This window comes from Miscanthus floridulus, chromosome 8 (genome assembly GCF_019320115.1).
Source record: "Miscanthus floridulus cultivar M001 chromosome 8, ASM1932011v1, whole genome shotgun sequence".
In the NCBI taxonomy this organism is placed as follows: Eukaryota; Viridiplantae; Streptophyta; class Magnoliopsida; order Poales; family Poaceae; genus Miscanthus; species Miscanthus floridulus.
In genome coordinates this window covers 172,478,681-172,489,458 of record NC_089587.1, presented here as the reverse complement: position 1 = coordinate 172,489,458, position 10,778 = coordinate 172,478,681, and the positions used below count along the sequence as shown (strand labels likewise).

General features: G+C 53.0%; 1 protein-coding gene across 1 annotated transcript; it reads left to right on the top strand.

Moving 5' to 3' along the window:
• The first annotated feature begins 584 nt into the window (after positions 1–584).
• LOC136474021 (uncharacterized) lies at positions 585–1,497 on the top strand. Its single transcript, XM_066471639.1, has 2 exons — positions 585–674; positions 767–1,497. Exons 1-2 carry the CDS (start codon positions 669–671, stop codon positions 1,262–1,264), a joined length of 504 nt encoding a protein of 167 aa, XP_066327736.1. The 5' UTR covers positions 585–668; the 3' UTR covers positions 1,265–1,497.
• The last annotated feature ends 9,281 nt before the right edge of the window (positions 1,498–10,778 follow it).

Sequence of the window (10,778 nt, the reverse complement as noted above, 5' to 3'; positions counted from 1 at the left end):
AACCAGGCGCGATCCCAGCCGTCCACCACGCAAAGCGATTCTCTGCAGCCCTGTTCGCTTATCAGCTGACTTATCAGCTAGAATCGACAGTATTTTTTTTTCACAACAAATCAGCCAAGACTAGCTTATCAGCCGGCTTTAATACCAGTCAAAACGGCACGTAGCTGCAACCTGCAAGCTGCCCTGTTCCAGTGCAACCATACGGCCTACGGTGGCGTAATACAATGCTAGCGCGCTTACCACGTATAACATTCTCACAAGCGCGTGTTGGCCGATCCAAATTTTGAAGGCTTCCTTCCTCGTGTGCGGGTGTTTCCTGTCACGGTCTGAACGTTTTCTTTTTCTTTTTCTATCTACTACTGTTTCGTGGGCGGCACTCTGCTTCGATGCAAAGAAAAAGAATCGAGTGAAGGCGGCACGGAGTGCCTAGGCAATTGCACTGAAACTAGCAAACGGGCTTTCGCTTTCGGCATGCGCACACGCGACGCATTCTCCCTTTTCTTTTCTTTTTTTGGCCGTAGCAGGCAGGCATATAAATAGGAGGGACAGGCACCCCTCTACTCTCCACAAACCAACCAGCAGCTTGCAAGCATCGCGTGCTCGCTAATCATAAACCCATTCGAACATCAGTCGACAACAACAGCGATACTATTGCTACGTCCGACAGCATGAGGGTAAGCTGACAGTTCCTTCCTGAGTTCCATCATGATCATTGCTAAGGCTGAGAAGGCCTATGTTTTTTTTTTGTCGCATCGCGTGCGTGCAGACGGAGATGTTGATCCGGATGGAGGGTGGCTCGGAGAAGGGCCACGCCGCCAAGGCGATGAAGGTGGCGGCGGCGATGCAGGGGGTGGAGTCGGTGACGCTGTCGGGGAAGGACAAGAGCCTGCTGCGGGTGGTCGGCGACGGCGTCGACTGCAACCACCTCACCACCCGCCTGCGCCGCAAGGTGGGCCACGCCGACGTCGTCGAGCTGCGCACCCTGCACGGCGCCGGCAACTACTCCGGATACGGGTCCGGGTCCCGGACCGGCAGCCTCTCGCGCGACGCCGCCGCCGCGTACGGGAACGGGAGCCGAGGAGGGAGCTACTACGGCGGCTACCCCTACTCGACGACCACGGTGGATTCCGACTACTACTACGGCCAGCAGCAGCACCAGCCGTCGTTCCAGTACAGCTACCCGCCGCCGTACGCCGCGCCCGCCGCCGTGCACTACGAGTACTACCCGTCCGCTACCGACCCCAACGGCTGCTCCATCATGTAGTCACACACTAGTTCGGTTTTGGCTCATAGCGTAGGGTGTCCTGCTCGTCTCTCGCCTGCTCCCTGCAGATATGCTGCTAGTGCTAACTTGTGCGGTTGTGCCTGCATTTCGTCTCCTCAACCGGACCGGGGCTTGTTTTTAGTTTGTGCCCCGTTTCATCACATCACATACATATACATGCTGTAAGAGGTGTGGAATTGAGTTCCTGTTGAATAATATACGATGATCCTGTATATTGTACTTTGGGTCTGCTTTCTTTTTCATCAGTTGCTATATACTCCTACTAGTGTAGTAGACTGAATGAAGTACTCCCGCGAGAAACAATGACAAAACTGCAAAATGCGCCGTTGCTCAGGAAACAGAGAGAACAGAGTAACAAGGTCAGCGCATGCCCGCCCATCTAACGTTCACACTGCCAGTACTTACTACAGAAAAGGATCGAACCGACCGCCTCCCCGCCTAATTAAAAAAAAAAGGTTGACGGGTAACGACCAAGGAGCAGAAGCTCCAATCCAAGTCGTTCAACGGCTCAACCCACCCCACCGGCCGGCCAATCAGCTCAGGCTAGACAGACAGGTGCTACGGCTACGGCATGCGTAACCGCGAGGTGTTCCTGTGACGACGACGCGCGCCCGCGCGATGTGCTGCTACGTGCGTCCGCCACGGCACACGGCGACTAGTCTGGTTTGACGTGTGACAACCGGCGACGGCATGCACGTATCCGCAGCGAGCACGGACTGCACGGTGGCGGTGCTGCTTCAGCTTCCTGAACAGTGAAGCAAAACGAGGGTCGACCGGCCACAGCCAGCACACTTGCCGTGCCTTGTGTGGACGGGAGATCCTTGGCGAAACCACGGGGTAAAGCAGCAATGCAAACCGGACCCGGACGGTGCGTCGGTCCTGTTTCGTTTTCGGCTCTGGAATGGAATCGTCCCGTCCGTCGGCGCGGCTTTGTTGTGCAACGCGCAACACAGGGCGACGTGTGGACTGCCAGGAGGGAACATCGGACCATTTCAGATTCTCATCATCGTCTTCACTTCTCAGGCAACCTCTCAAACACATGGCCGGCGCTGCCAGCAGACAGCAGACTATATATATACCCTGAAAGACGAATAATTTCTGCTATGCAAGTCTCGAATCGAAAGGCGGTCTAACAAGGAAGGGGATCTTTCATTTTTACCCCTATTTTGTATCGAAATTGTGATTTTACCCCTGTTTTTTTTACTTTGTGAATTTACTCCTGTGATTTCAAAACGAAGCACCAGTTTGCCCCTACTCCGTCATCCTCCCCTAACGGTGTTAAATTTTGTATAAAATGACAGAAATGCTCATGTGATTTTACCCTTGTTTGTTATGCCTATTTGTGATTGTACCCCCGATTTGCAATTAGACTTTTTTATTATATGTTGACACAAATGATTAAATTTGGCCAAATATATTTTTGGCACAACTAGCAATTATTTCAACTCAGATTTAATATTGAAAAAAACATCAAAATTTTGGCAGCAATGGCACCTTAGCTCCAGGGCCTTCCTCTTCACCCCCATTGTGCGAACCTAGCAATGGCTGACCCCTACGCGATCACGTCCCTCTCAGGCATTTCCTCAAACACCCTCACCGTGAGCTTCACCTTCCCACACTTGAAGTAGACTTCCATGAGCCCAGTCGCGTGCGTGGCGGTGGCCATGGCCATCGACGGCCTGGCATTCCGGGAGATGGACTTGAGCACGCAGCCGTACGTGTACCCATTGGCGTGGCCCCGCGGCGCGCATCTCCCCGAACACGTCGGCGACGGGGCCCGCTGCCTCGCCGCGTCCCCGGCGGACGTGCCCGTGCAGGAGCGCGTTCCATGAGTAGGCAGTCGCCCTCGCCTAGTGCTGGTGCATCTCGTCGAGCACCCTGCGTGCGTCGTCAGTGGCGTCGAGCCTAGCAGGGAGGAACTCATTGGTGTCCAGCCCGTGGTCGTGGAGGTGCGCGTGGATCTGGCGCACGTGCGGGAGGGAGCGGCAAGCCGAGAGGAGCGCGGCAATGGCGGAGGCGGTGGCGGGGACATAGGATTGCAACCACGTGGCTATCTGCGCACCTTGACGCCAATCCCGTGCCTAGAAGAACAAGAGGTGGGCGCCCCTGAGCCGCACCTAGAAGAAGAAGAACGGCGGGCGCCAGGAGTCGTGGCCGGGCACCGCGGACACCCGTCGCCAGGCACCACCGCTACCCGCTCTCGATGCCGCGCCGTCTGCTCCGAGATGCCATGCCGCCTGCTCCCGCGCATCGCGCGCCCTAGGCCGCACCGCCGCCAGGCACCACATCACCCTACACCACACGAGCCTGCATCGCACCATCGCCCGCTCCTGGTGCGTGTGTTTGGATGAGTCGAGGAAGTGCCATAAAGAGATAAGGGGCACTGCGGTCATTTGGCTTTTTCTTTTCAGGTTTCAAAATTTTTTAATCCATCTATTCCCTGGGTATTTGACAGACATCCAAAAGAGGGCCAGACGGACAATTCAATTCAAAATAATAAGGGTAAAAACAAAAAGTTGAAAAAGCAGGGGCAAAATCACATTTGGAGTACTAGACAAAGGCAAGAACACAATTTTTCCAATAAGGAAAGGGAAAAAAAGAAACTTTCATACATGTATACGATAAGCTGGCTAATGTTGTTTTGCTGTGGAAGAAAAACAATATACCATGACCGATAAGACAAACTGATAAGTTCAAGCGAATAAGGTGCCTTAAGTACAAAACATAAGTATTTCTCCTCCATCCCCAAAAAATAAAATTTCTATAGTTTGACATGAATATGCCTAACCCATAAGGGTCTGTTTGGAACACAATATAATTTTCCTGTTCATGACATCATAATTTATTTTAGTAGTTTATTAAGCATGAAAATTGTTCCTTTAATAAACATACTAATGACACTTACAATATATTTTAAATTGTATTAATAATTTATGATACTCAATTTTTTATTCTTTACATGAAGTAAGTTTATATGTTTTGACTGAAACGTTATGTACTAGGAATGCTAATAATTTAGCTTAAATACTCTATTTTTACAAAATAATACTATTACATGTATAATTTTTTGGCATAGCAAAATTCAACATTTTTAGTGCTTTGATGCAAGCTAAAATGACTGTTTATTTGATGTTCTACTAACTAAGAGTGTGTCTAGGGCCTAGATTCATTTTTAGTAAAATAAAAAGGAAATTTTGAATAAAATATATTAAATAAACAATAGAAATGTGGATAAAATATTAGAACAAGTAATAAGATCAAAAGTTAAAAGCCAAAATATATATTCATAACATCAAAGAAAGGAATGCAATAAGAGTTTATATAACTCAAACTTTTTTTTGAATCTTTATATAACTTAAACTTAGATTTGAACTAAATATATATCCAAGATACAGGCAGGTGTGGTGCAAAAGATAGCAACACATATGTAAATATTAGCATCTGGAGGTACACCCAACATAGTCGCCACCTCAATGCTTACAAGACATGCTATAGAAAAAAGATAAATCATACAAATTCTCACAAAGAATCAGAAATATCTAGACAACAATCAGAAATTCTCACAAAGACATGCTTACAAGACACATATCTAAATATCATTGTTGATGATAGTAGTCATTGTTCTATTATGTTTACTAAATAATTACTCACATCTACCATCATAAAAACAACATGAAGTAATCTACTAAGTTCGTATCTAATTCACCTATGCCATTATGAAATATAATCCAAAGTAATTCCTAAATTTTCATCTAGTTACCATCATGCCATTATGATCAAAGTCTTGATTATTATAGAAAAAATAAATAACAATAAATTATGTATAGAAATGTTTCAAAGTTACCCGCTTCAAATTACCATAAATTATGCATAAAAGGTGACTAGCATAAACATACATATTGTTCCCAATCAAGTACACGTGCATGCATGAGTGGTAAATATATGTATCTTTCAACAACCATGGATTTTTTTCTTAATTACTCATATATGAATGATCCTGACAACTCATCTATCTCTTCCATGACTCATATTTGCTCTTCGGGCGCCATAGATGTGTATTCTTTAAGAGAGAGACAATGCTAGATAACAACTCTTAGCATTTAAATTAAGAGCCAAAGAATGTACACGTTCTATTGAGTACGCCAATGAAAACGACAAGTTGCCCAAGCAACACTTGCTAGGCGTTGCATGGGATGGAAATCCATGACAAGCCATGGACAATGTAGCGAGTAGCGACTCAGGATGCTGGATGCATGCACGCGTGCATATAGTTTCAGTTTCAACTTTCTACTATCTGACTCTGAAGCGCTTGGTTTCCAACTCCGCAGCACGGCCCGATCGAATTGCCAAGAACTTGTACAGCTCTACGTGAGGTTCCGATCATTTTCAGGCAATTTGTAAAAGTCAAGCCAAACATTACACGCCACATGTTCGCTTAGACTCTTTGTTTTAGCTTCTGAATGCCTATTTATAATAAGTTGCTTATTCTACTAAAACTAGTATAGTGACTGTGCTAACGCAACGGCGGCATTTTAGGAATACATATAAAAACTGAATGAGCGATAGAAATACAATATTATTATATATAAAAATTTGAATGTACACAGTCAAGTATAAACTCACAGCATCCCCTGACCAAGTTTTCAGAAAAATATATTATCATATAAAAATCTGAATATATACTGTGTAAGCCTCTAACAGACAGGGGAAGCTTTCCATACCAATCTCTTCAGCTTTCTGAAGCTTTCCATTAATCATGTCTTGCGAATGAAGTTCTGTTCTTGCTAAAATCATCAAGCAAGAGAGTAGCCTGCAGCAAAAAAGGAAAAAAAATACCACATCAAAACTAAAACATTTACTTCTATCCTTTTCTCCTTGATATGTTTTGACAACTGCAATATGGCATCCATATGTGAACATTGACAATATAATCAAAACTGGACTTAATTGATACACAATGCACAGGCTGTAGAGAAAAAAAATGGGGGATTTGAGATTGGGGAACTTAACTGTGAGACTAAAAATTGGTGTCATCCATGACTGTGCCCCTGATCCAGACCACTTAAGCCCACACACCTGATGACTATGCCCCTCGTATGTCTGCACTGCACAACATGGTTCCTAATTCTCATGTCGTTGTTCACGATCTTGCCATCGATGCAGCCAGTGGTGAGGATGTTGTTGTTTCATGTCAGTAAGTCAACTCTTGCCTCAAGCACACCTTTGAGAGTTCTCAACTGCAGGAAAGAACGACCTAAATTCAACAACAGAGAACGTGCACACATTTTTGGATGAACAAGGACACTGCACATACCAGTCAGTTGGAGTTGGTGTCCCAGAGCTGGACATCAGACGAGTTGAGCCCAACAGCGATATGCTAGCCATCTAGAGCCCAATTGACGCTTGTGATGGGACCGCTGTTATCGTCGATGATCAGAAGCTCAGACGTGGACCCACTGGATGCATCCCAACAGGTATACCGTGTCACCCAGAGCAATGGACAGGAAGTTGTTGCTCCCTCAGTCGAGCAGGTTGAGGTATTAGTCGTCATCAACAAGCTCTGGTGCGTCTAGAGTCCTCTCTACAGATTGCATACATTTCGAGCAGCATCAGAAATCACCATCCAAGTGATGAACACGAAGAAATCAGTAAATGCATATACCTGGAGAATATGTCACCGCTGCTTGGCCGGCTTGGTGTGGTGGGAGGAAGCTGCAACGGTTGCCGTGACGTTCTCAGGTTCATACGGCGCGTTCCCGAAGGCGAGGATACATGTCCGGTTGTTGAGCAGCTTCTCAGCGAGCAGCCTCCGGTAGGTCTCCTTGGATGGTGACATGGCCTCCCGTAGGTCTCCTCGGATGGTGACACAAGCCGGCTTTGTCAGGCGAATCATCGAACACCCGTGCGCGCCCACAAAACATTCTGACTCAGGGAGCAGGTGACTTACGTAGCACTTGGCTGACGGGTTGCGCGATCCCTCGAGCGCGCGGAGGTGGAGTCGCTGAGCAGCGACTTTGGCGAGGAGGGCCTCGCGCTCGGCGCGCCAGCGCGACTCTTCGCAGAGCCACTGCTGTTCCTCCCACAGCCAGCGCTGCTCCTCATGGCACATCGTCTCCTCGCTGTCCTTCCAGGACGAGGGGCCCGCGGCACAGGTAGGATCGACGTAGCCTAGGCGAACCGCATCCCACTTCACGCCGGCCGCCGCCGCCACGTGTACCTTGATGGGCTCGGCCACTCCCGCACGCTTCAGGTCCCCCGCCGTGTCCGCCACGCGCTATGTGGAAATCAGAGATGGTCATGTGGTGGCACGGCCGCTTGGCGACCGTGAGCGCGTCGCACGATGGTGTTCCGGCCGCTTGGAGACCGCGAGCGCGAACGGGATCGCTGCGGGGCCTAGAGAAGGGCAGTGCCGGCGGCTGGGCGGGATCGCGGCGGGGCCTGGAGGAGGGCAGTAACGCAGTTCGTCGTTGCGCGATGGTAGCCCGGTCGCTCGGCGAGCGCGGGCGCGATCTAGGGCGGGGCGGCCGCTCCGCGATGCCGCCGTGGTTTTTTTCGAAGTGAAATACACCGGTGGGCCTTTAACATGTCGGCGTCCATGAACTTACAAATGCGGAAAATGGACCCCTAAACTTGTCAAGTTGTTCACCGCAGGCCTATTTTCCATCCGGCATGGCCTCCAGGCGACGTGGCGGCGCCAGCGTGACGGACGAAGCACGTGAGCCGCACGTTTCAATAACGAAGATGCTGCCACGGCGTCATCGCGGTCCTCTATCCGTGCCCCGATGGCCGCCGCGACTGCGACCTTGTCGGCCAGGGCCGTGCCCTCACCCGCCAGTGGCCGCCGTGAGCTCCGGGCTAGTGCGGGAGTGCTTGGCTCGCAGCGCGGGAGCCACCAGCCGCTGGCGCCTCCGTGGGGAGGTCCTAGGCGTGGGCACCTGCCGCTGGAGCAGCCAGCCAGCCGGCCGTGGGCATAGGGCTACTGGCCACGGATGCGCGAAGCCGCTAGCCATAGGTGACAACACGCGTTGGTCGTGGTGACGTCGGTGCTTACGACCCGCGGCGACGTCGGCGAGCTTCGGGCGATGGACCGTCCCAACATGCCCGGCTGCTCCTGCTGTAGGACGCAACGGAGCTCGCGACTAGGTGGGCCCATGCGAGGCCTGGCCGGTGAGGGTGCAGTCGCGGTGGCCATCGGGGCATGGACAGAGGACCGCGACGAACAGAGGAAGCCATCGGGAAAAAAGCGATCGCGCGCATGTCTAGGGTGGCTGGAGGAGGGCCGGCCACGCACGCTGGCTGCTCGCAGTTGCGTCGGCGAGGTCCTCGGCAGTCGCGCACGTCGAAGGCCCTATGGTGAATCATCGAACACTCGTGTGCGCCCACAAAACATTCTGACACAGGAGCAGGTGACTTACGTAGTACTTGGCTGATGGGTTGTGCGATCCCTCGAGCGCGTGGAGGTGGAGTCAAAGAGCAGCGACTTTAGTGAGGAAGGCCTGGCGCTCGACGCGCCAGCACAACTCTTTGAGGAGCCACTGCTGTTCCTCCTGCAGCCAGCGCTGCTCCTCATGGCACCGCGCCTCCTCGCTATCCTTCTAGGATGAGGGGCCCGCGGTGCGGGCAGGACCGATGTAGCCCAGGCGAACCGCGTCCCACTTCACGCTGGCCGCCGCTGCCGCGTGTACCTTGATGGGCTCAGCCACTCCCGCACGCTCCAGGTCCCCCGCCGTGTCCGCCACGTGCCGTTGGAAATCAGAGATGGTCATGTGGTGGCACGGCCGCTCGGCGACCGCGAGCGCGCGCGCGATGGTGTTCCGGCCACTTGGAGACCGCGAGGGCGAGCGGGATCGCTGTGGGGCCTAGAGAAGGGCAACGCTGGTGGCCGGGCGGGATCGCGGCGGGGCCTGGAGGAGGGCAGTAATGTGGTTTTTCATTGCGCGATGGTAGCCCGGTCGCTCGGTGAGCGCAAGCGCAATTTAGGGTGGGGTGGCCGCTCTGCGATGTCGCCGTGTTTTTTCTGAGTGAAATACACCGGTGGCCCTTTAACTTGTCGGCCTGTGCCAGTTCGGTCCATGAACATGCAAACGCGGAAAATGGACCCATGAACTTGTCAAGTTGTTCACCGCATGCCCATTTTCCATCCAGCGCGGCCTCTAGGCGACGTGGCGGCGCCAGCGTGGTGGACGAAGCACGTGAGCCGCATGTTTCAATAACGAAGATGCTGCCACGGCCTCGTCGCGGTCCTCTGTCCATGCCCCGATGTCCGCTGTGACCGCGACCGCATCCTTGCTAGCTGGGGCCATGCCCTCACCCGCCAATGGTGGCCGCGCGCGTGCCCTCACCGGCTAGGGCCGCGCCTGCCTAGCCACGAGCTCCGAGCTAGTGCGGGAGCGCTTGGCTCGCAGCGTGGGAGCCGCCGACCACTGGCGCCTCCGTGCGGAGGTCCTAGGTGTGGGCACCTACCACTGGGGCAGCCAGACAGCCGGCCGTGGGCGTAGGGCCACTGGCCACGGGTGCGCGAAGCTGCTAGCCACAGGTCCACGCATTGGCCGTGGTGACGTCGGCGCTTATGACCCGCGGCAACGTCGACGCTTATGACCCGCGGCGACGTCGACGCTTATGACCCGAGGCGACGTCGGCGAGCTTCGGGCGACGGAACGTCCCGACGTGCCCGGCTGCTGCTGTTGCAGGAAGCGATGAAGCTCACGGCTAGGCGGGCACGTGCGAGACCCAGGCGGCGAGGGTGCGGTTGCGGCGGCCATCGGGGCACGGACAGAGGACCGCGACGAACAGAATAAGCCATCAGGAAAAAGCAATCACGCGTGTGTCTATGGTGGCTAGAGGAGGGCCGGCCACACGCGCTGGCTGCTCTTAGTTGCGTCGGCGAGGCCCTCGGCAATCGCGTGCATCGAAGGCCCTACGATGAATCATCGAACACCCACGCGCGCCCACAAAACATTCTGACACAAGGAGCAGGTGACTTATGTAGCACTTGGCTGACGGGTTGCGCGATCCCTCGAGCGCACAGAGGTGGAGTCGCAGAGCGGTGAGGAGGGCCTCGCGCTCGGTGCACCAACATGACTCTTCGTGGAGCCATTGATGTTCCTCCCATAGCCAGCGCTGCTCCTCCCGACACCATGCCTCATCGCTGTCCTTCTCGGACGAGGGACCCGCGACGCGGGCAAGACCGATGTAGCCCAGGCGAACCTTGTCCCACTTCACGCCGACCATCGCCACCACGTGTACCTTGATGGGCTCGGCCACTCCCGCATGCTCCAGGTCCCCCACCGCGTCCACCACGCGCCGCTGGAAATCAGAGATGGTCGTCTGGTGGCACGGCGGCTCGGCGACCGCGAGCGTGGGCGCGATGGTGTTTCGGCCGCTTGGAGACTGTAAGGGCGAGCGGGATCACTTTGGGGCCTAGAGAAGGGCAACGCCAGCTACCGGGTGGGATCACGGCGTGGCCTAGAGGAGGGCAGTAACGCGGTTTGTC